Source organism: Bombyx mori, chromosome 13 (assembly GCF_030269925.1).
Source record: "Bombyx mori chromosome 13, ASM3026992v2".
NCBI classification, from domain to species: domain Eukaryota; kingdom Metazoa; phylum Arthropoda; class Insecta; order Lepidoptera; family Bombycidae; genus Bombyx; species Bombyx mori.
The window spans coordinates 9,018,761-9,045,178 of NC_085119.1; the positions used below are offsets into that span (position 1 = coordinate 9,018,761).

Below are 26,418 nucleotides of genomic sequence, written 5' to 3' on the forward strand. Positions count from 1 at the left end.
GAATGAAAACATCAAATTTCAAGAGATGGTTCCTCATCGACATCTTTTTTTCTAGAACATATGGAATTCGCGCCAAACTTAAATGCGTCTCAGCTCGTTTAGGCAAACAACCAAAAGCTATTTAGAATATAATATTTTTTACAATAGGAACACATGGCTACACTATCATAATTAATGTAATTAAATAAACAGATGAGTCAGTTGAAGAAATATTGGAATTGTTGCAAAAGTACTATTTATTGCACAGGGTAATACTTTAGCAACTACAACCTGCGCGATCTTTTGCGGCTCACTTCAGTCAGACCGTATTTCTAAAGAACATTTAACCATCGCTAGAAAGAAACTTAAAATTCATTAAGTGCTTAAATATGAGAAAAAATCCAGAATATATATTTTTTTAAGCCATTTATATTAGTTCTGGTTGTTTTGTTAAATTATGTAGAACGATATATCGAAACGCTTTGTTTTTTTCATTGATGAGGTATGTACGTATAAAATAATTAAACATCTTTACGATTGTATGATGGGCTTCATAGATTATAGACTATTGTTTGATACTCTGTCTTATTAGTAATGTTTACAAAATGTCGCGACGACAATATTGACAAGCCGGTTTATTTGAATCAAAGCAAAGTGGTTCAACGAAATATAGTTATCATCTTGAAAAATTGGATAGTAAGTGAATACGTATTATAAAAGTTAAATAAAACATTAAAAGTTATCTATGATTATAATGGCTTCCTTTACGCCAACGTGTAAAAGATCGGCAGCCATTTTGATTACGCAAAGTATAAAAGACAGCTTCTGTTAAACAAATGGGCTAAAATTAAATTACCTTAATTTTAAAACAAGTTCAAATTACGTTATTAAATTCTTAGTTGTGTACGTGAGAAGTGTTTAATTTCAACAATAAATCATTAAAAATCAAAAATAGATTAATTGCATTTCGTAGGTTATAATGTTTGTTGATATTTTGATTCATATTGAGACACGTTGACAATGATTTTTTTAGTTCCTTGGATCTAAAAAAAACATTTGTGATTGTGAACTATGTGATTAGTTGTGAACAACTGCTACGGGTGTTTGTTTAGTATAAATTAACAAAAAATAGATAAGTTCATTCTAAGGAGTAGGTATGTATCAATTAGAACAATTGATATATGAGAATAAATAATAAGTAACATATCAAATAGATATGCATCTACATATCGTCTAAACATTATAATCATAATCTGTAGTGAGTTGCTATTAGTAAAAATGCAAAATGCATAGGTAGATGTTAGAAAATAACAGAATTTCGTAATTTTATGAACAATTATGTATCTAGCTTAGATAAGAAAAAACCCTCTAGTCAGTTGTGTCTAATTAAAAATAGTATGCCTTAGACGTTTCAAAGAGAGTAAACTTGAAATTTTGTGTATTTATTTTCCGTGCAAGTAGCATCTGTGTATTTTGACAGCTGTCAGCTTTGTGTGTGCCTATTTAAAAATGGATTCAGAAGAATCCAAGAGAAGCCCAAGAGAAGAAGGCGTTATTATTGTGAAAACCAATTACAAAAATGAGGAAGTTAACTTAAGATCGCTCATAAAATTCGCAGTATTCGTTACAGCAGCGTCATATCGGAGTTCTTGTGATTTGAATTGGACGGCATGGCTCGGGACGAAATGTAGTTTCAGCGCAGCGGCACTTGCCACACCGCGCATGGAACAATTGATTCATTGTAGCAACGATTTCCAGACCAAATTGACAGACGAATTCTGATGTCAACTGCCTACCATGATCACGCCATTTAACGCCGTAGGCTTGGTTTATTTGGGGCTGTTGAAATCTCGGGCTTATGCAAATAAACCATAAACGAAGCGAAATTCCGAAACCCAACGCGTCATCGGTGAGATATAGCGACATCTTCGTGAAGAGGTCTTCGAAATTTTGATGAAAATTGGAAAGGCTTGTCGTCAGAGCCGCAGTGGCCATTTCCTGAATATTTTATTCCGTAACTACTAATTCAGAACATGCCTACTTAAAATATCATAATTCGTTCAAAAGATGTTTTTATGTTTAAATTAAATATTTCACTGTTATTGAGACGCCCTTCCGAGAAGAGAAGAGAATATCAACAACCAACAATTAGGCAGAGTAATGATCATAGTAACAACATGTGACAAAAATAACCTCAAAATTAGCTGTCACGCCTGTCTGCCGTTATTCGATTAATTTCATTGACGCGAAGCCACGTGTAAAAAAAACAATTTTACCATAATTGAGTAATTCATTACTGTATTCTTAATTAAAACTATGTACAAAGATTTGATTGAAAAAATATTGAAGATAAATATAACGAGTTAGTGTGTAAGGAATAATAACCGGCGAGAAACTCAATGGATTGTCTGTGTAGGGTTAAGTTGCACGTCGATTTCTTCGCCACATTTGACGAATTCAACGAGATCCATTTAAGACATTAAAAGACCTACCTACTTTATGATAATTAACATTTTATTTTCGTAGATTTTCTTGTCAAATATCATTAGTTTTTTTTAAGGCAATTTAAAAAAATGTCCATTAGTAGTCAAAAATAATCATACCTATGCAGGTATGTTTATTTTTTGCTTAGATGGGTGAACGACTTCGGTACTTCGGTTACTAAGGTTACTTCGGCTACTAAAGTTATTTTGATACGGTTGATGACGTCAATGCCGCCGCCCATCTTGAGACATGGATTCTAAGTGTCAAATGAGACCAAAATATCCTAAAATTCAAAAAGTACATATGTAAAGTACATAGGTACATGAAAATTTAAGTGTGTTTTATTAGTTGATTTTACAGAGTACTATTCCATTTATTGCAAAGTCCGTCAAAAGAAACGCAGTTCTTAAAAAAATTAATTACCTTTTTTTTGTGGTTATTAGACACTGGTTATAGAAAACAGTTATGCGAACAACTGTTTCGACGTGGAGCTTGAGCTATCTATTAATTGCAAATTTCAATGAAAAAACATGGAACAAAGTTTGTTTTAAATTTTACATCGCCAATGGAATTTCGTGTTCGTAGGCACTGGAAATTTTACAGAAGGCTTACAGTGAATCGATTTTATTAAAAACACGTGCTTACGAGTACTATAAAGCTTTCTAAAACGGTCGAGATAGGATGGAAGATTTGCCTTACTCTGATAGAATATCATCAGCAAAAATGAAAGAAAATTCTTGATTTTCCACCACGAACATGAACAAATTTTTGACTAAAAACCGATACAAGTACCATGGACCCATTATCTTATTCAAATATGGCTCTAGCAGACTTATTTCTTTTTCCTAAACTCAAGTTACCATTTTATGGCACCCGTTTTTATTTGGTAGAAGACATGAAAGAAAAATCCGCGACGATAACTGAACTAATTTCCAGAAAAAGGGTTTAAAAAATGTTTTGATAATTGGAATCTTCGTTGGCGCAAGCGTGTCGTTTCTGAAGCAGTATGCTTTGAAGGTGATAAAATAAATTTGGATGAATAAGTAACATATTGTGTATTATTGATCGTTTCCCGGTACCTTCTTGACAGATAAGTATAAGAATAAGTCCTTACCTATGAAGTTGCAGTGTTTATCTGCATCTTTATTTCTATCAATCAAATTATGCACCCATGGTGTCGATGCATCTCTGCCAGCGCAGTGGTAATATTTCAATGCCCTTCTTGAAGAAGTCAGGTGTACGAAAGCCAATAAACTTTTCAAAGGCATTCTGTACTGCCTCTTTGGTATCGATTTTTTTAAAATTATAATATATACTATAATAATATAATACTTGCATATTACAATGATCAACAGCAAAACGAGAAGATAGGCATGCGCATCTTACTTATCTCTAAGTTTCGATAAAGAATTTAATTTTTATAATATCGTTATGCTCTAGAAACTAATTAAACCCTTTTTTTTGAAGTCGGTGTTACTTGTGGTCCGGTGGCCTTTTTAGTTTCACCAGGACAGGTGTGCGATGGGCTCAGCCTCACTCAGCGGGTCGATGTATGATTTAGGTTTCAGATTGAACTTTAATGAGTTCGACCACCACGGTTACCAGGAACCCTATATCTGCTCCTAATTCTAGAACTGCAGGCGTCTAATGACAACGTTAGTGGATCAGATGAATTCGTAAGAATGTGTCTAAGGCGTCGATGGTGACTGGTTCCTGCATGGGCCAGAGTCAGAGAGTAGTCAGCGGCGGCAACGATAAGGCGATTATCATGACACATAGCCTTATCAAAGTAACGTTCCGATACCGACTTCATGTGTCTTTTGATGGATTCGAGGCCCAGATGGCTGTGAAGATTGACGTTCCACACGAACCACAGTGCTCTGATGGCTATCCTGCAAAAACAAGAACATGTGGGAACAGGCCACGTGAACGAATACCATACTAGAATTGGTCATTATAGGCCGTATGCATGTTTTGTCACTTTATTACGAAGGGAAGTTTTACAGATTGCAGATAATAGGGTATAATTTGCCGAGGATACACAAGAGGCTATTGATTGACTGAATAGTGTGATTGGGAGTGTAAGATTCTTATTTCTAATGCGGGTTTAGTTAAAAAATCAGCCTTGAGTTCCCTATTTGAAGGAACGCGACTGTGCTTCTTGCTGAGTCAATATCGATGCGCCATTTCCGGAACTGCTACCCAAAGGTTACACCTGCGGTCTGGGGTTTATTCGCGATTAGGGACTTGTCTCTATTCGAGTAGTAAACAGCCGTCTCATTGGTGAAGAGGGCCAGCTAGGTTGGCGGCTACCCGGGAATCTTATAAATTGATAACCTAAAAACGAACGAAGAGAGCACCGAGCCTTGCGGGACTCCAGTCGTAATAAGGCGAGGGAAGAACGAATTCCCTTAATTAGATACCAAAATGATCGGTTGAACAAGATGTCTCGAAAGATAAGCATGATACTGTCTGGCACGACCGAGTTGAACAGTTTGAAAATCAAACCGTTTTGTCTTACTTTATGAAACGCCTTTGCGATGTTGAAGAAGAGGGTTCCTGTATTGAGTAGTTTGGGTCGGTTAAGTCCTACGAGAACATGAAATCCATGAACACCAAGAACTCCGCGAGGCGGTACACTTGTTGGACGTACCATTGTTTTAGAGTGGAAACCAAACTGCTCATCTATAAGAATAATCCTAGTCGAAACGAAATCTTCGAGGCGTCAATTTAAAAACATAGAAATTCTTAGGCCTATAAAAGTGCACAAGGTCAACATTTTGGACACATTATGGATGATTATGAACATTACCTCTTGCAACTTATATGCACGTGCACATCCAGGAACAGAGAAGCTTGGGTGCATATCTCTACTCAACAATTTATGACAGTGGTTAGACGAGACACTCGCTCGCTTTTGCGCGCTGTAATGTCTAAAGTGAACATAGCCATAACGTTTCTCAATCATCGATAGCAGAAGGTTTTATAAGAAGAAGAAAAATAACATATTTTGACACCTGCATTGCATACTTTAGTTTAAAAAAATATGAAAAAAATATCTTGTAAATCTGAGAAATTATTGATCACGGGTATTGCCGTGATCAGTAATTGAAGGTTTGGAACATCATTTATTTTGCCCTAAATGTAGACGTCGATAAAAAATTAAATATAAACCTATCCCCGAAATAAGAAACATAATTGTAGTTGAGTTAGGAGGAAATCTCCATCTTACCACTTACGGCTTAGGGCAGCGGGAGCGATTCATGAGGCATGTTGAAATACAAATTGACTAAATTTGTCACATAGGTAATCGGATACATTCTGGAACCTTTGATAAGTTTTGGTTTATGAGAGCAAAAAATTAATGAGTTAAATTTGAAATTAAGATTAAAGTTATTTGTGGCAAATGTCGGAGTTAGCGTACTTCGTAATTAACTCACTTTTGAAGTCGTGCCCTAAAGAATAAGGCACTTGATGTACTTTTACCGAACGACGCGAATGTGTTTGAGTTTAAATATCGCAATAAAATACCATTTTTTTTAACGAAATGCATTCTTAATTCATGTTCACGATTGACTTCTACTATGAAGAAATAACATTCTGTAGTAAAATTAAGTCCAACAAATATTAATTTGCATAATTACTGATGGTAAGGAGTCTTTTAAAATTGCAAGGCACGACCTGTCTAGTTCCCAATTTAAGTGCAATACGACTTCAGCTATCAAGGTGGCAGCATTCATATTGTGATGTACCTATATCGACTCTGGTAACCACGTAAGGCCGTCCGTAGGCCGACAACTCGTCACGCGTCTGTAAAATATAAAAATAAACAAATAAATACTAGCTTAATGTGTATGATAGAACTTCTTAATTATGAAATAGTATTCAAATATTTTCAAACTCTACTTCTAAAATTCATACACTATAGAAAAAACTTAGAGACTGTGAACCTTATACATAATGAAATTAGTTATTTTTCATAATATCCGAAATAATTATTAATTAGATGTTGTCTTATTTACAGCGTTGTCAGCAACAATAAAACATGGAGATTCACAACAAAGTTTTTAAATCCAATATCACGAGGACCGCCTGTATACCAAAAAATAATCTATACGAACTTATTAATACTTCTCCCGTTGCTCCTCTTGTAATAGAAACAAAAGAACTAGAAACATGTGATTTTAAACCGAAAACAGACAAATTCTATCTATCGAAGAAAAAATCCAAACAAAAAGTAAAAACTGTCAGAGATATCAGAAACTTATTTGAGATAGACATGTATAACTTATTTTCGGTTGAGGTCGAGAAGCAGGCAGCTACTTTATTAAGAAAAATAAAATCTGGGCTTGCTAATGACGAATGTACACGAAAACTTGCAAAAAGTATTTTGAAATCTGATACACCTATAAGCAGATCTGCCTGGCAAATGTTGTCAACTATTAATCCAGATGGACACAAAAATCCTAAGCAATATGTGTTATTAGACAACAAACACGTTTTGGTTAATGGGAGCAAAGGAGGAGAACAGAAAATCATTGATCAGATAAACGAGAAAATATCAATAAAGAAGACAACTGTTGCTATGAAAAAGAATCATAGAAAAAAAGGATTATTACAAAATTCCTTAATAGTAAAATTTAAACCAGGGCCGCTCCAAAAGAAAAAATATCTAGATGATTCTCACCAAAAATATAATGTCGGTAATACTGAATTGGTAAATCTTCCTAAACTCGGCCTTTCTGTAAGTCCTGCTTACGGTGTGACGCTGGATTCTAATGTGACAAATTTTTTAAATAATTTACGCGATAAAGACGGAACTTTGACTCAAAACTGGGCCGAATTTGCTGTGACAGCTTTAGGAACACTAAAAGACTGTAATCCAATTCAAAATGACGATCGAGCTGTTACATTTAACATAGACTATAGACTAAATCAGAGAAGAATTTTGATGCGACGAGATGTCATTAATAAAACTGATGTTTTCCCAGCTGAAAACAAAAAAACTGAATCGCAAATTTCTTTAGATGATCAAAGTTGCGCCGTTTCTGTAGCAGCTGAAGTTCGTAGTATAATGGATAAAATTTTAAATTCAGTTGAAATAAGTATTGAACAAGATACGTTTTTCACAGGAGCAGATGAACCTCGAGAGGTTATTTATGATGACTCTACTAATTTAGCGAAAGGAAAGAACAAAAAGAGATATTGTGAATTAGACAGACTTGATGTTACAGTTATTCGATTACCGGAAAAGAAAATTCATGAAAAACAAATATGCAATAAATCACATTGTTCACTTGGGTGTATATGTAAATCTTTAGAATGCAGTTATAATTTAAAAAATCATTGCGGTCTTATAGAATGTATGTTCGAATGCAAATGTGACTTTTCAGATTATAGAACTACAGAGTGTCTGCCAAATGATTGCCAAGAATTAATACCTGGGTTGATCAACTTTAATAATGAAATCAATTTAAAATTGGCTAAAGAAGAAAAAAAGTTTAAACAAACTGTTGTAATGGCTGGTGAAAAAAGTATCGTGTTGAAAGCAAGAAAAAGAAATTGCAAAATAACAAAAAAATATGCTGAGTATCATGCGAATATGAAACGGTTTAAAAGAGACCCTGAAGCCGGCCCAGAAATTATCGTTGTGGCTCACAAATTAAATTGTACCAATATAGAACCTTGGTGCATGGTTCATAATTTGTATAAATGTTTCTGTAAAGGTAGATTTACAACTAATTTACAATGTTTGGATGGTGACGAGAAGTTTGTGAATAAAAGTTTTCCAAGCAAATCAGAGGCGTTAAACAATGATCAATCGTTGAAACAACTAATAAAAATTGACGATATTGACAAAATCCACACAAACTATTTAAAGAATAAAAAAAGAGACGAACAACCTGAAATCCTTGACAGCTTTGAGCTTAATGAACTTAGTACTTGTGCCAGGATTAATCCTTACCAAGGTAGAAATCATGACGAAAATTACTATAAAGAAGTACAAGGTAAAATTATCAATATGGAGAAAAACGATCGGCAATTAGCGAAAAGAATGATAAAGTTACAAAATATTTCAGAAAATAAGGAACACGATGATTGCTCTGTAATAGAGCCGGAAGATAAAAACATTAAATTTGAAATTATAGATGATAACTATGAAAATGATCTTGGTGAACTGAAGGACATTAACGAAGTAAATTCTTCAGAACCTCTGAATTTAGTTGAAATTATTAACAATTTATGGAATAAAAATAAGGGTCCCAATTATATTAGAAGTGCAAAATACAAAAAAAATTTAGTACGATGGTTTGAATCATCGTATAAGCTTTACAAAAACAAAGTTAAGGAAGGTTTCAAGATATGCTTAGAAGCTCCAAGAATAGGAAAATTAGCGTTGCATCCATGGGAATTTATTCTTAGCAGATATAGAGAAAGGAAGAATTTTTTTATGGTTTCTAAAACTGAACCGTTCCGAATATTTCTATCCGTTAATTTGAAAAATCCCTTCTTTAATGACTGCATCAACATTGACAAAATAAGATTTGTGGACCTTCAAAAATATCCCTTAACTATAAAAAATCTACTAACTAATGCAACTGATCTAGAAGAGAATTATTGCATTTTGTACGGTTTTTCGGATTGGTGGGAGTTAATCGGTACAGTCTCAAAAATAAGGAGTAAGGGTGAAAAAACCATCGATAACCAGACTAGTAGCTTAAAATCACCTAAACCACGCTTCTCATCTGGTGATGAAACTTCTAATTTTGCAAAGTCAGACGAAGATTCTGATACATGGTCCTATTTAGTTCCTGACGATGATGAAGATACTGACCAAATGGTGTTGTCTAATGAACCAGGTGCACTTATTTCAGAACCAAAGTCTTCTTTAAAACAGTCGATGAGTGAAAGTACAACATCGTCAACAATTACAATTAATGCAAATCAAGAAAACGTTCCTTCCAAAAATTGTTCAACTTTCAATAAAAACAAAGAAGGTTGTTCAAAGTGGTTCATGATGACTGTAGAAAATGATTTTAGTGAAATCCGCTTCAACAATGGTGGATTTTTTGTTACTTATGACAAAATTGTAAAAGCGATCAATGTTGCCCGTATCTCTGGTAAAGCTGTTAGATTATCGTCACAAAAATGTGCTCCAAAAAACAGTGGCCCCCAATACGGTTTATATGCCATTCCGGATTCTAATGAATATTGTGTATTCATAGGGCCATATGAACCCAATGAATCGTTGGGTATACAAACTATTAAAACAATTTTACATCTACGAAAACAAAACAAAACCCGAGGTATTTGGATAACTACAGACAAAATTGATAATCATAAGCTTATACATAATCCTATGTCATTCATTCCTAACCTGAAAGACGGTTGCAGTGAAATGTTGCCACTGCAAAATTATAGTAGTTCTCACAGTACAGAACCAATCGATATTAAAAAGACAGGCAGAATCAAGGTAACAGTACTTGATAAAAAAACTTTAAGCGATACTGAGCTTTCACCTGAAAAGAACACAAAAAAATTACCCACCATAAATATAAAGAGAACTAATGATTTCTATCACATCGGTTCTAATGGTAACATTAAAACGGTAACAAATTGGAATCCCCATTTACTTGTTGATAATAATAAGCCAACCGCGAGTTCTGTGTCCAGCGAATCTTCAATAGAAAATAATGATAGTTCAAACAATACTCCGATAAGTCAAAAATCAGATTCACATCCAAAAACACTTTCTTCTACAGTTCCAGCATTTAAGTTCCCGCAAAGGGGGATGTTTGTTTTAAAACCTGAACAAATCAATAATAAATTACTATTATCCAATACTCTAAGCAAGGTCTTGAACAAAAATCCAGAAGTCTACGAAGAGATAAAAAATATTAAGGATGATATAAAACCACTTGATATTAATATGTCAGAGGATGTTCTTATAATTTCCGATGATGATGACGATGATGGTGATTCAAAAAGTCTTATTAATGATCCTGAGAATGACTGTGAGAAAATAACAGAAGTTTGGATACAGTGCAGTAATGTGTTAAACTTTGGTTGGATAAAAGGGACAAGAAATAGTGAAAATCTTATAAGCTTGCAATTTCCAGGATTTTACCCCACAAGTTATTATCAAGAGTCGGAAGTCTTCACTAAAATCAATGGGTACGTATATTATTTAATATTTAGTACATTCCGGTCACGTTTCGCTAGTTTCGCTATGAGTATCAGCTAATGGGCACTGACTTATTTTATTTATTTTCTTTGAGAAACCGTTTCGGTGAACAGGCTAGCTGATTCCAGAACATTTTTGTATGAACAACAATCTTTATTTACAAATTTCTTTTTATTCTTTATTTACCAATTTCGTATTTGGCCTTTGTTTAACCTCAAATGACTTCATCAATGGCTCTATTCAAACTGATACTTTAGTCTTATTTTTATATACTCTTAGACTCAAATGTTAATTTTATTATGTTTTAACAATTGTATAATTTCAAAGCAAAGAATGAAGATAATCATGATTTTAGCATTTAAAATTTATCTGTTAATATACTGTATAATAATCCGAATATGCTTTTTGAGATATTGTACTTAGTTCGTAGTATAAATAAGAATAATTTATTAAATGAACGGATATGAAGATCGAAGCATGAAAGTGTGTGTAGTACAGGTTAATTTTTTCTGAGACAACGCTACCACTCTCTTTATGCTACTGATTATTTTATCAGCGTGAAAAACGAAGAATTTTTAAAATAATTATAGAAAAATAACTAATGCCAATATTAAAAGAGAAAATGTTTTTAAAAATTGTAAACAATTATTAAAATTACAACTAGTTTTTTTTATCCATGCCTATTATATGCAATACACTGATTAGCGAACTCGACCGAACTGAAGAGACTCGCACCCCACCTATCGTACGCTAACATGAAAAAATCTCTGAAATTTAAATTCAAATACCTAGCTATATTATGCGGTGAATGCATCGAACGCGTATAGGAAATCAAAGTGAATGTTTCGATGTCCCGTCAGTTTGTATTTGTATTGAGCATGAATGCCTCTTGCCACTCAAAATGCTTTTATCCACGACCCAAATTGAATCAGAGCTTGCACTATTCTTGCTCTACTAACCTTATTCACTTATAAGTAATTTCCTGATCCTTTTATGGCGTCCCTTAGAAGGAAGCGAAGCAATCCCTCAAATTCCATGGGCAGATTAAAAGAGGTGGAATCTTAGTTAAGACCGACCCCACAGGCGCGCTTTACATTGCAACTCCATTGAACAACATCCTGCTTATTTGTTTCATCAAGGAGCATGCGTTTCTTTTTTTAAAACCGCGAGACTACAGAGATTGTAACTTCAAACTCATAACTTCATCCCTCATTCAGGGATAATGGTAATCTTGTTATTATTTCTCTATAGGCTTTCGTAACTATTGCATTTAAAACCGAGTGGACCATTAGCACATCTAGAGCAATATAAAACCAAATTCAACAAAATAAAAATAAAAATTGATTCATTATTCTAATTTTATTACTTGTTGGACCGTCATCGTGGATCTTGTGTACTATAGTAGAATTATTTCGTGCGTTCAGTTTGGGTCAAAAAAAATCGGAGCGGTGCAGCGAGTATTTCGCTCTCTCTTCCACTCACGAGCCTTATGGACGGGCATAGTGATGCGCATTATTGTTGTCGATAAGCGTTATCGATAGTGTATTTAGTTTTGTCATGTGGGTTAGTGATAAAAATGAAAGAAAAAATCACGAATCAAACGCTTACACCACTTATTGCCGCAGCAAGTTAACGAGAACGGCTGAAATTAACACTTTGTAACTTTTCGGGACCTATTCTCATTTCAGTGAATTTTTTTAACATATTGTTGATAATAACACGTGCTTGTGCTGGTATATTTTTGCTAACAAGCAAAATTTTGAATAAATTCTACCGTTTTGTTCCAATCAAAGGAGTAGCCATTGTGTCATTAAAGAAATTCAGACAAAATCAATTTCTCTTCGACATATTTGATGTACTATAATTTGCTGGTAGGTACAACAAATGACTCATAACATAATGTCTCACCACCCTTCGTATACCACCCCGTTTCTATAGATAATATCGTTGGATTTTTATTTTTATCGATAATGGCGTTGCGCCCGCGCAACATGCTCACGCCCTAGCCGGGCTATGTTTTATGACCCAAACTGCACGGACAAAATAATTCTACTATAGGTGCTCAAATTTATCGTCTTATCAATTACTAATGCTAGTGTTGTTTAGGTACTAGTTGGTTCTAAAACTACCGGTCCTGAAAGCTTGCCATATTTGTTATCCTCGTGTATAATAATACAACATTAATACGGTTTCGCGATTCACCTGTCCATCCTATTTGTCACTTGCTTCTTTCAGAATGATGCATGTCACGATATTTAATTGAATAATGTTTTGCAGAGTGCTGTGTGGCATAATTCAAGTTCCCAAAAATTTCGTTTTCGAATGGCAGGTACTGGAATCGGAAAATGAACTTGATAGTGAACCTTTGGAAATTAGTAATTTTAAATCAACTAAGGTAAGAGTTTAATTTACATTCGACAGATTTGGATTTTATTTTTGGTGTTATCGGATGTTTTTACGAATTAAGATATTGTTATAATCACGTTTGCGGTTGAATTTTTTATGCTGTTGGAATTGAAGTTAAGAATTTTATCGAAGTTGCTTATAGAGATGTGTTGTCTGTGCTAAAAGCAAGAACTACTACTCTCTTATTAGCAGATTCTGCTGCTTCAACCACTATGTCCTTAACGAGCCATGTGTTTACTGTTTTAAATATTACATTTGACAGTAATACACATAAAATAAAATAAAAAACTGATCGGATGAAAAGTTCGTTCATAATAATGTCAAATTAAATATTTTAATTAATGACGTTAAGATGTGGAATGCTTTGTTAAAATTAATGCTTAGGGCATCAGGAACGTAGTGCGACGAAAATTTTATCGTAAACTAAATTTAATTACGAATCGTTTTAAACTTTCACGGCTGTGTACATTATAAACAATATTTAACGGGTTCTTGTCACGGTTTATTGTTGTAATGGGCTCCCGATTTTGGCCCTCCTGCAAGCGTTTTAATCATGAGTAAACTCAAGACTACGAGTAGGATGTTAGAAGCACACAAATATATCTATACTCTTTCTACTGCGTTTTTGGATGTCACTGTCGTGAATTTGCTTTCTGTTATTTTTTATTGCTAAGATGGGTGGAAGAGCTCACTGTCCACCTAGTGTTAAATGCTTACCGGAGCCCATAGACATCTATAACGTAAAGGCTGCTACCCACCTTGAGATATGAGTTCTAAGGTCTCAGTATAGTACAACGTCTGCCCCACCATTCAAAACGAAACGCATTACTGCTTCTCGGCAGAAATAGGCAGGGTGGTAGTATCTACCCGTGCGGTCTCACAACACTTTCTACCACCAGTAAGTGTGTAATTGTGCTCGGAAAGGTGTGGAATGGTGACCCCGTCCCAAAAAGCTTCACATATCTTAGATATATATATATTTGAGAATATGATATACTGAAAATCTAAACAAATAAATTGTTTTTTTCTTAATAAACTATAATTTTGTTTATAATAATAATATTGTTTGTTTGTCAGACATAAATATAAATTTATGTAAATTTATATACATTTAAGTATGTCAGAATATAAAATCTTTATAATTTCAATTTTTAGAATATAATAAGGAAAAGTATTAAGAACAAATTTGAAGTAATTAAATCCCAAGAGTTACTTGGAGAGTCATCGAATAATAGCCAAATTACTTTAAACGACTTTAGTTCCAGTGCAAATTTAAATACTTCTAAAGAGGTAAGTTTTCGATTAGGTATACAGTTGATAAAATTTGCCACGTGAGTATATTTTGTATATTATTTGATCAGGCAACAAATAAACTGCAATCTATGATCAAGGGAATTTATATCAAAATTAATAATTGGAGATAATTTGGAATATTAAAATATTTTTAACTTAATTTGCGCGGTGTCTCATAACAAATTCCGAAGAAAGCGGCAAAAAACTACCCACGAATCCGTATGAAAGTGATTTTTGAGAAAAGTCTAAATCATGAATACATTTGGATCAATCGTAATTTGAAGACTTGAAATTGTGGATTTTCAACCTTATTTAAATCAGATTTGCCTATTAATTATAATTTAAAGTTAAAAATCAACTTGAAGTCTAATGCTATTTTTTCCTTTGAAATCTTGCTCAACCTTCAACGTACCGACGTTTATTTATTTCAGATGTCAGATTTCATAAACGATTTAGAAATAAAAAGTCAGATGCTCGAAAACGAAGGTACAACAATGTGGAATGCAACGATGATGAAAAAAGAGGAAATATTATCGTCACTAACCGATACAAATTTAACGGAATCATTAACTGAAAAGCTAAAAGTGATTAAATCCATGGCTGAAGACGAATAAATATGTTTGTAGTAATAAAAACCTATGTATAAATAGGAAACCAACCACAAATACCATATGTACGCATTGATGACCCCGTTGCCAATGGATTCAGCTTTTGTGACGACTGAAATCTGGCTGCTTGATCTAAATGTGAAATGAAACTAATCACTCAGATACATTGCATCATTTTAGCTGAATTTGAATATTGTATAATGAAAACCTAAAGTAAACTAACCCTAGACACGTATTTCAGTAGATGCTTCTCCGAATCTGACTACTTACTTCGTTCAGTTCACCTGGAAAATCATAATCCCTGAAACAGCAGGCTCTAGATTCTGCGATTTATTCTTGTCAATTGAAATATTTTTTTTTCATTGGCCAAACAATTGGTAAAGACATTGGCCCTGGGTGAATCGAATTAAATTACATGAAAGATCGAGTTGGGGAGAGGAACTTTTTCAACTTAATTTACAATTCTAACTGCAATTGGAGGTGTTTGAGGAGAGATACCGATTCTTGCAGTCTATTGAGATTGTAAATTTTGACCACCATTGTCCTTCAGTGGGCCCATCAAACGCGAAATTTTCTAGTTACGATGAGGCCTAAAGACGATAAAGCAGTTCCTTATCCTTGAATGCTTTTGAGTGATAGACACGGATAAACCTATGCCTGGAGTACTGCACTGAGAATAGAGCAAAAACTTCTTGATCTGAGATATTCTTGTAGATGCTATGTGAGGTACTCTAGCGCCCAGAAACTGGGTTTTTTGGGCAACAGATATCGTTCTAATAGTTATCGTTTCCTTGATCGATTGTACCTTCCTGAGGCTACTTGCACGTCAGGTTGATGAACTAGACAAGATTAAGATGCAGTAGATATATCGGCTAGTTAGTATGCGAAACTAGAGTTAGAATGTGCCATTATGACAGTAACAGCTACCTTGACCTTGACCTTGACGTATGACAGGGGTGATGTGTTGTGGTTCTTCTATATACTTGAGAGGAAGAATTAGATAGTAGAATAAGTTAGTAGAATCTACCTGGAAAACTTCCGGAGTTTATTCTGAAAGATGAGTTGCTCGAAACATTGTTTCGATTATTAGTTTTGGCAACTCATGAACGAGGTGATAGACTTGAAGTAGATTTTTTAAAGTAATACCTAGTAGTAATTTTTTAAGTAGACTGTAATGTTTTGCGTCCAAAGAGTTACACGAACTTCTGTTATCTGTTTGAATTTGGTCAGCTTAAAAACCTTTATACCAGGCCACAAAAGAAAAGGAGTTCGAATTTGGTGTTAAAAAAAATTTAATATATGGACGTTCTTTATCTTTGAACTTCCATTACGGCTGGAACTGGTTTGATTTGCCAGAACTGTATTTGTTGTACCGAATTTTGTTAATCGGAACTTGTGTGTATGTAAGCTCATGTTGAAAATGTCAACAATATTTTACGATTCAGAATACTGCATTAGCCTCCCTGAAGTGCCAACCATAAATGTATAAAACATAGCCTCAACTTGAATGTAAAAGACGCGCGAACGCAAAGAACTTTAACAAACAAAGAAATGACCATTCGTATTTGCACACATTATTATTTGGAACATTCGGGTAGGTATAGCCTCTTCTTAAAAACGCCTGATTCAGGTAAGTTTGACCCAAAATAATTTGGGTTACAGTTATAAATGTGAAACATTCCGTTTGAATCTTTATTTTTTGCAATTTCAATGTCAATGTTGACCGAATGGGTCAATTAGTTCAGATGACATTGATAGCGAACGTCCGTCAGCACATCAGTCAAACGATCAACGTCAGTGTTACGTGTGCTTAAAGGCCTGTAGAGTTGTTAGATTGTAAGCAAGCTCATACGAGTACCCCACCTGAATATAATAGTATTAATGTAAGATATAAATAGGATATAATATCGTTTAAAGTATAAATATATTCCTTTTATTCTAAAATAGAATAATGAGAACGTAAGTTTATATAAGTGTACGATTAAGTGAAATACTACGAGTTGAAAAAAAAAATTAATACTTTTTAACTTAGGTTAAAGTACCTACGTTTTAAAGATTTTGTACTGCTTTAATTGATTCACGTTCACTTAATACGGACTGATTATAATAAGAAAAAAATATATATTTAAAAATATATTTTCAAATAGTTATTTTATTGTTAGTCGTTTTTTGATGTTTTAGTTCTTTTTTTTATTGCCCTTGTAGGCAGACGAGCATACAGCCCACCTGATGGTGAGTGGTTACCGTCGCCCATGGACTTCAGCAATGCCAGGGGCAGAGCCAGGCCGCTGCCTACCGCTAATGTTCATATGTGATTCGTTCGATAGTGATGTTAATTTTGATTGTATAATGTAGCTAAGTTTAATTTTAGTTTGATAACTATGTTTTTAATAATAAGGTAGATTAAACCTAACGTGAACTAAGATTAAAATGATTTTTGATTTTTTAAACTTGGACATAATCCTGAAAGTGATACCATCAGAAATATAAAGTGTATTTAGGATGTACTATGTATCTAAAACTAGTTTATATCTGTGATATTATGTTAAAAGTCTAATTATAAAAGCAGTATAAGTACTTTGAAACGCACGGTTGTAATAAATAAATAAATGTAAAACAAATAAAATTATTTCATTTTAATTTACATACTAAATTACACACTTTCCAAAGTCATAACGAATTGGGTATAGTGCGATAATAATAACCGTCTTCTTTTTTTAAGACGGTTAAAAACGAGCAACTTACCTGAAGCTAAAGACCACAATAATTGAAAGTCTGTATTAATAGTTTTACTAAAGTAATATTGGTCGCTCGTATTATAAAGAATTGTTACCGCAACACGAATTAAAAACAGCACCTATGTATTTTGATAATATTCTTACCTGGTTAAGCATCCCTTATGACATTGGTAACTATGTTCCATAAAGTTAATAAACAAATACGCGGTAAATAAATAAAAACAGTTTATGGGTAACTAATTTATTAAATTGCCATAAAATAATTTAATATTTCTAAACTTTATTAACCCTGACATATTTTTAAACATTTTAATAGGACATTAAGCTATAGCAATAGTATTTCATAATAAACACAATACGTTTTCGTTAATAGCTTGATCATAATAAATTAGGATTTAAGTAGGTAGGTACATTAATAGGTACATACGATAAATTATAAATATTATTTGATATCTTTATATCACTAGTTGTTTGATAAAATCTCTAAGAGTCTACTTATTATCGACACAAACCTACGTTTTTACCTCTATGAACTTGCAAAATCCAATTGTATTTTATTTTTCTAGTATATATATACTTTTTAAATAAAATAATACATCAGTTAGATAAGTAACGATTCTATCACCAACATACATATATCAACTGAATTTGCATATTTTTCATAACTATGCTTTCAGTATGGCAACACTAACACATAAATACTTTTACTACATTTACATTCAAGCTTGTTTAATGCTAAATCGTTATTAATTTATATTCTTTCAAAAACGTGAATAAGTAATTTAGGTAATGTAAGCATTTCCAGTTGGTATTTAAAATGTATGTACATATGCATGTAAACCGTAGAATAAAATGCATTGTTAAGCTACTATGGTATGCCCATATGTAATAGAGCAATAAATGTATGTATATTTTTTAAATAACTGAAAACAGTACCTTTATAATCTGTTTAAACTATTACTAAATCCCGTATTTAAATTGAGAATTCGCCTTTCAGTCTGCATCAGAAAAACAAAAAAGGTTCAGATTTAGGTTCTTAACTGCGATCTAAAGATAGGTACTTGATTTTCTTGTGCTACTGGCTTAACATTTATTTGCAATTTATCGAATTACTTTATCGACCCAAATATGGGCTATGGTTCGGCTTTTACTTTTTTTCCATAAACACGCTTTAGGTGGTATGTGACGTAGGTACCTATTTCATATCCGTAATTGATTTTTTATACATATTAGCTTACATGGACATACGACATCACCGGTGTTTAGCTGTTCCTGGTGACTATAGAAACCACAAATTACATTCGCTGCAAGATCCCAATTACCATACTACATTAGGAATACTACTTATTAGGAATACATGGTTGCTCTGCTACAGAAATAGGAAGGGTGGTGGTTGATGGTTATATAAAAGATAATTAATTATATTCAGATAAAGAAAATAAAAAAAAAAGAGTATTTTTAGATCAATACTACGTATCATAATAATTATTATTAAAAAATACTACGTCGTCAAATCATGATATTTATAATAAGAGGATGGATTCACATTTAAAAAAGGTAGGTGCTTTATTAACGCAAACAACAAAAATAGTCTTAATATAAATTAAGTTTAATTTCTATCGGTGGTCGATGAACGTCTCATATTGTTCCGCTGTGGAATGACGAACTCTGTGTTCCGTGGGGCGAAAGGGTTCGTGGTCGCGAACGTAGCCGGCGCCGCGCGACGTACCGACCCCGCGTCCGAACCAACGCCCGTACTTCTGAAACGAATGTAACTAATATATTTAATCTGTGATGTGAATACACTGCAGACTTTTTGGCGGGAACGCGAGGAACGAAGTAGTGTGATTTGTTTTATTTTGGTATTAAAGTGTTAAACGTGCGGTTTATTATTAATGGTGGTTTATTAACTGTTCACCATCTGTAAAAGTGCACAAATGTAAGAAAATGAAAAAAAGTCGCTGTACGTGTCTTCTCGAGATCTTTCAAAATTTCACTGAAGTCTTCGACCACCATTTTACTGAGACTATTTCATCTTATCTCATCTCGTCTCATTTAATTTCATGCCAATTGAATACTGATATGATTAAATAACAGAAGATCTTTATAATTCGACACTGTCAACAATGGCATCGAAAGAAGGCAATTGCCATAATTAAAAATAAAAGAAGAAAAATGGGCTACAAGAGCAATCGGGACAGCGTTCACTAAAAGTATTCGATATATAAATATTATAGCGATTAGCAGTAGCAATTACCTAGGGCTGACGTTTAAATCTGCTGCTGCGGATAGTTGTCGCGGCGGTAAAGCGGGAGGCGGCCGCGGCGCTCGTGGGTTGGCCGCTGTCGAGCGAGGCGGAATCTGAAGTAAACGATAATTGTCTGTAAGATTTACTACTAGCCTAAACATAAATGTCTAGTCGTGATATTGCAAGTTTTGCATATAACATATTTTCATATTAATACCAATCAATAGTTGCAACTTACTTAATATATCTGAGATTCGCGACCGCCGCGCCATCTAGGCAAAATTTACTGCAGAACATTATGTTTTATGGGTAAGGACCTAGTTAAACGGTTGGAAAAGGTCCGAAGTTAAACTAACATTTCTGTGATGCTCAAACAAAGCAAAGAAAACAATAAAATAAAAATCCGAATAATTTATAGCCACCAGACAACGTGTCGTTTTTCTATTTTGTTTTAAATTGTCTATCGCACACTTCTATGCTTTTTCTTGGTTTACTTTTTTTTTACTAATCCTGAATACAAAGACAAACGCGGTCCCTGGTATTTTTTGACATGATTACAGGACAAAATCGTGATTCAAATATCCTTTCCAGTTTCACCAGGACAGGTGGGCGAGCAAGGCTCAGCTAGGAGGGGTGGGATTTGCTAACAGCTGCCCGAGCGCCTCCGAAGAAGACCTAACAACTCAAGAGTAGCTGCCTCGCGAATGAATCTACTACCGGATCGGAAACGCGACATGCTGAGAAGACCCGGCGAGAAACTCAGCGGGCTGATGCATGGGTTAGGTTGCACGTCGACCTCTTTGCTGACTTCGACGAGTACGGTTACCGGGATCCCTAAGCCTGCTCCTAGTCTTAGAACTGAAGGTTTTGAAGTCGTCGTGGCCTAAAGGATAAGACGTCCGGTGCATTTGTATGTACCGATGCACCGGTGTTCAAATCCCGCAGGCGGGTACCTATTTTTCTAATGAAATACGTACTTAACAAATGTTCACGATTGACTTCCACGGTGAAGGTATAACATCGTGTAATAAAAATCAAACCCGAAAAATTATAATTTCTAATAAAAAAAAGTGAGCCGTCACGGGACGCCTGGCAGATGTGAAACATCGACATTATTTTGTAAAAGTAATATGCAGAAAAGAACAGATTGTGATAGGAACTAAATATGTCATAATGATAAAATAAAATATTACGAAAAAATAATTTGTTTCCAAGTAAAACACAGGTTATGTGTACTGTAGTAAACAACACTGTATACACTACGGAGTATACACAATAGGTATCAGCTCAGTGTAGCGAGAGAGATGGCTTAACACCGGATCGAGTGGGAGAGAATCGCACAGTCGATTGCGCATGGCGACGCGTCGCCACGGCATGCGTCGCCACGCCAGAAATCGGTTTTACGTGCGGCTATAGATGTTTCACATCAAAAAGGTGTCTAATGCAAGAGTTATTAGATCTGATAGATCCGTAAGGACGTACATTGATTTTCTTACAGTTTCAACTTCGGTAAAGATAACTTTTACACGTGTATAAATAACTACAAATTAACGTTAGAGTACATAGATTACCTGCGGCGGTGCAGCATGAGAGTGAGCGCGTGCTAGACGCGGAGGGCTGGGGGGCGGGGGACGGCGGGGGGGCATGCTCCCGGTACGACGCATGCCCCCTCCTTCTGGAGGAGACGAGGACGATGCCGTTCTGTAGGTGTGTTAACGTTATTTAAAAAATAGAATAGTATTTTACAAATTTTTACCAATATAAGAATGCGTCTGGACTGTACGATTCCTAAACTAAAAATGTTTTCTTAAAACAATTTACATGTTATATGCGTGCCACTTTCGTATTGCTCATAGTAAGTGTGTTTTGTAAAGGATTTCCGAAAACTAATTTCTAATGATTTTCCTTATACCACATCGCACCTTTAGAATTATAGAGATACATTTCGAAAGTTTTCGAATTACGACTTGAATTAAAAAATGGACCAAGAACTACCCCTTTCATCGAATTTCAATAATCAAACCAATCAAAAAAATGAAATCAAATCAACCAAAAGTAACTCGCCAGTCCTGTCGCCGGAGCCACTGCGGTCATCCACACTGCGTTTCCAGAGGTCTTTTTTGCCACGTAACATCCGACTATGGAATGAGCTCCCCTCCACGGTGTTTCCCGAGTGCTATGACATTTCCTTCTTCAAACGAGGCTTGTGGAGAGTATTAAGCGGTAGGCAGCGGTTTGGCTCAGCCCCTGGCATTGCTGAAGTCCATGGGCGACGGTAACCACTCATCAGCAGGTGGGCCGTATGCTCGTCTGCCTACAAGGGCAATAAAAAAAAACTTAAACAGGGACAAACTTATCCATCGGTCTCTTTCACTCCGCCCCTTCCTCTTCGACTTTTCAGTTTGAAAACTTTATATGATGTTTTCCAAAAAATACATTTTTTGGGTTGGATCTATATTATTCTAAAGGTGCGACATAATCTACATTGCTCATTGAATCTTGGTAATAAGATCAAGTATTTACTTAGCAGCGGGTTGCGATACTTCATGTGCTGGTTGAATGTCGGGAGGTCGCTCTATGTCGCGGGGGGAGCGCGCGGGGGAGGCTCTCGGCCGCCGCTCTGGGGTATTTCCTTCACTTGCCGCGCGGGGCTCGGTGCTCCGGACAACATTCTTTTCAGCCTATTACGATTTCACGAAAATAAATTTTAAAATTTGCACACATTAAATCACTTAGATTGCGCTAAAACAATTGAAATAGATTACAGCTTAAATTAATAAAACCCAATAAACCCCAACCCAATAATGTGTATATAAGTATATATTTTTATGTAAGTTTATTAAGATATAGCACCGTCCAGTTTGCTTATTCCTCTCCCTGATAGGTTGCCTGGAAGAGATCGCCTCCAGCGATAAAGCCGCCAATTTATGTCACCGACTATTATTTGTTTTTTAAGCTTACTCTGTACATATGGTGTTAAATAAAGTGTTATATTAGTATTATTATTATTATTATAAACCGTATTATTAGGTAGTCTTATATATGTTACTAAAAACTATAAATCAAGTGTGTGTACTGTTATTGAATTGACCTGTGGACTAACAGGCGCCGGGCTAGGCGTAGAAGGCACGCGAGCCGCTTGTTCTAGAATAGCTTTCTTTTGTTCTTGTCCGGCCGCGAAGTAAGAGAACACACAAAGCACCGCGTAACAAATCTGATCCGCCTGAGAAACAAAAAATATTTATTAATAATTTTTATATACATCGGTTATCTGTTGACTTTAGCAAATCACTATACATCAATTGGATTGTGGAAAGTTCACGAGCGGCTTCCGGGGTCAAACTTGCAAACATGACGTCAACATGCTGTTTACTTTGTAACGTATCAAGGATGTACATTTTTGCCTTTACTATTCCACGGTTTTGGCTCATGGAAACATAAAAAAATTACTAAAATTGGCAAATTTTGAATTTAGAAATAAAAACATCCTTAATTGCTGCGGCGAAACAATTCGGTTCTGTCTATGCGTACGTCAAGAGTGGGAAAGTTATTACATAATGCTATTGAGACCTCGACCTCATGCCTCAACGAGGGCGAGCGATTTCAATGTTATACATTATTATGTGTGCTCCGATAACTACTTAACATCGGGTTGAAGCTCTGTCACTCATATGGCCAATAAGACCATATAGCCAAATTTTTAAAACGATTATTTCTCATTCTCTTTCTTTCATAATCATCGGTAGTATTTAGTATAGTTTACTACCTGAGCAATAACTGGTCTCAGTTTATTAAATTCATCATTCGATGATATCTTAATTTTTAACTAGTTCTTAAGAAAATTGCTGTTTTTCTGAAAAGCCGCAGTACAGGTAAATGAAATGTATTTGAGTGTTGGAACATTAGTGAAATGACTTGAAAATGTTAACAAAATGAGAATGAAACGATGCTTTTTGTTGCAGGTTAGTTGCGTTTCATTTTCGAACAATGTCAGTGTCATAAAACATATATCAAATTCAAAAGCGTACTTAACAATCCAAAGAGGTGTACAACCTTAATTAAATTTTATTTATAAACGTTAAAAAATTAAACCTCTTTCCCGAAACTGCATAAAAGGGCTGCCGGTAATTCTTGCCATGATTAAAATATATAATAGAAAATATATAAATGGATTTTAATTGCTCATCAAATTCTGCCAAGAAAATAATACTACCTATATGTATCTATTTGATGATTAACATCTTAGCTTTCTTTTTAGGATAAAAGATATTAATTAATTATCACAGCTATTTTGTATCAGCTTCGGGAATATCTATCTAACACCGTGTCTTTCACATTTTAATTAGTTTTACTTGGTAAAAAGTAGTTCAGGCATATTATAAATTTCGATTGTATTTAAATATTAGTGTAACATAGCTTTAAGTTTAGGTAATTTTAGTACAATTGAGTTAGTTTTGTTAGTAAAATAAGCGCAAACGGAATTACGGGATAAGCACCATAAGAGTTATGAAAAAAGCAAGAATAAAAAAAAAACATTGTAGGTACATACACGACTATGAATCGTATAAACTTAAGTGGTGAAATTGAGTTCAGATTCGGCTTCGATTAAATATTGAGACAACCATATTGAGAAGAAACGGTGCAGATCAAACACTACTTTCTCTGCCTACAACACAATAAAACAAAATAAAATGTATCTTTCTATAAGGCAACTAATTCATCTTGTCAATTTTTGTAAAGGCGATATTAAATAACAATTATACAGAAATAAAACATTTAAAAAAATCACATGGAATAATTAATTTACATAGCATTAAGTGAAAGTGAAAGTTCAAGTGCAACATATTCTTTGAACAGCGTTTTTGTATTCTTTATATAAAGCATAATAACAGTTTTGTAAGGATATACCTGTTACCATTACAATTAATAAATCAGACACTATTTTATCTATAATAATCAAATCAAAATAAAATCAAAAATAATTTCGGTTTACTGGTTATAATTTCGGCTACAATTCATTTTAATTTATTCCTTATAGGAAATATTGTAAAAACACTGTTATCCCACGAATGGACTCGCATAGAATATATTTCGAGCTAAACCTAATACTTATAGAAAACTGTCTCAAATTAAAATACTTGCCATTATAGATTTATATTTTCGTTGAATTATTTGTCTCGTCTTTGGATCTGTAAAATCAAAACAGATTGTTTTAGTATCATTTTAATCATATCAAAATCGACTACAAAATAAATTTAAACTTACTGAATTCTTCTAAAACGAAAATGCCGCCATTTTGAGTGAAGCATTTTCTAATATGATCCAGCCGTACAAAGAACTGAAAATTCAAAAATGTTTTAAATTTTAATCTCAATTACGTTATTTTCATTTCTTTAATAACAAATATTATTTTCTCATTGATTCAAAAAAAAACTATATTTTTATCTTCTTACGAAACGACATTGACATGCATCGGTGCTTAAATAAAAATACAAAGAAAGTTGATGGTACTAGTGATTCGTGATATGTTAGCTTTAAAATGCATTTGGCTTTTTTTTTAACGACAGCCATTCTAACACAGTCAAAACTAGCTAACGTACGGGGTCAACGGCTTGTGCGGGGGAGAGCTTCCGCAAATTGATTTCGATTTAGTTTGTGGGTTTATAAAATGTGAAATTGTGCTAAACTTAGACTAGACTAAAACTACAAATATATACATATATGCTACAAAGCTTAACAAACGCATACTCTCTATCGTTTATGTTATAGTAGTACGTTATTCTCTTTTCGGTATCGATTGACTTAGAAGCTTACACTCTATATACCTTAGATATGGATTGTTCTACAATCACTGTTAAAGTTTTAAGCATGGAAATATTTGTATTTTAAATTTTTAAGCAAAATAAAGTTTTATTTAAAAAAAAATATAAGGACAATATTTGTAAAGTTGGCAATACTTTACAATGACGTTTGATAATAATTAACACTCATAGTATTTTCTTGAGTTTGCGCGAGTCATAGTCATAATGAGACCTACATTTACGGCTTAATCTTGCGTATATTAATGTAATTATTTTCAACGTTTCGAATACTTTATAGTTTTCGTCGTCACGGAGGACGGACGAGTACACTATAGAAATCTAAACAAGATATCTACTAATAACATGTATACTGTTCTTTGATTATTTAAGGGCAATTGACTAGTGTTAACTTACTTGTATTGTTAATTTTATTGCTACTAGGATAATAAAATGGCAGTTTTTACCAAACATTTTTAGTCAATTATCCTTACTAAAAAAAGCTAACTAGCAGCTCGTTTTTATAACACTATAAATCCATTTACACATAATTTAGGTTAACGTTTCATAGATGCAAGTAGCAACACATGCACGCGATATAAAAAAAAAGTGAATTCAGTTACAATTTTTCACATCTAATGCCTAATATATCGTTAATTACATATTATTATTATGTAAT

The 26,418-nt window shown here is 34.0% G+C and overlaps 2 protein-coding genes across 17 annotated transcripts in view; one reads left to right on the forward strand and one right to left on the reverse strand.

The window, feature by feature from the left end:
* The first annotated feature begins 296 nt into the window (after positions 1-296).
* On the forward strand, positions 297-17,581 carry LOC101735330 (uncharacterized). Of its 4 annotated transcripts, none has more exons than XM_038014870.2 (5): positions 297-481; positions 6,488-10,638; positions 12,926-13,043; positions 14,210-14,344; positions 14,779-17,581. In XM_038014870.2, exons 2-5 carry the CDS (start codon positions 6,509-6,511, stop codon positions 14,959-14,961), a joined length of 4,566 nt encoding a protein of 1,521 aa, XP_037870798.1. In that variant the 5' UTR covers positions 297-481; positions 6,488-6,508; the 3' UTR covers positions 14,962-17,581. The 4 variants fall into 4 exon arrangements, with proteins under 4 accessions (XP_037870798.1, XP_037870796.1, XP_037870797.1 ...); XM_038014868.2 differs by lacking the exon at positions 297-481 and adding an exon at positions 541-675; XM_038014869.2 differs by lacking the exon at positions 297-481 and adding an exon at positions 891-1,133.
* A 337-nt stretch (positions 17,582-17,918) lies between these two features.
* Positions 17,919-26,418, reverse strand: part of LOC101747124 (MAP kinase-activating death domain protein) — a 45,112-nt gene continuing 36,612 nt past the window's right edge. For 7 of the 13 annotated variants that reach the window (XM_062671792.1, XM_062671799.1, XM_062671798.1 and 4 more), the window contains 7 exons: positions 25,207-25,279; positions 25,084-25,130; positions 23,033-23,164; positions 22,465-22,622; positions 21,513-21,642; positions 19,951-20,054; positions 17,919-19,453 (listed from right to left, as the gene is read on the reverse strand). In XM_062671792.1, coding sequence (XP_062527776.1) covers positions 19,303-19,453; positions 19,951-20,054; positions 21,513-21,642; positions 22,465-22,622; positions 23,033-23,164; positions 25,084-25,130; positions 25,207-25,279 — 795 coding nt within the window. In that variant the 3' untranslated portion in view covers positions 17,919-19,302. Of the gene's footprint in view, positions 19,454-19,950; positions 20,055-21,512; positions 21,643-22,464; positions 22,623-23,026; positions 23,165-24,490; positions 24,604-25,079; positions 25,131-25,206; positions 25,280-26,418 lie in introns of those variants that run through there. The other 6 variants (XM_062671793.1, XM_062671791.1, XM_062671800.1 and 3 more) reach the window with 6 other exon arrangements.

Bases quoted from the DNA above. Each gene is read 5' to 3' on its own strand.
- LOC101735330 (XM_038014870.2), top strand. From the start codon at position 6,509: ATGGAGATTCACAACAAAGTTTTTAAATCCAATATCACGAGGACCGCC. The intron at 10,639-12,925 runs GTACGTATATTA...AATGTTTTGCAG, and splicing joins GTCTTCACTAAAATCAATGG to AGTGCTGTGTGGCATAATTC. The intron at 13,044-14,209 runs GTAAGAGTTTAA...TTCAATTTTTAG, and splicing joins GTAATTTTAAATCAACTAAG to AATATAATAAGGAAAAGTAT.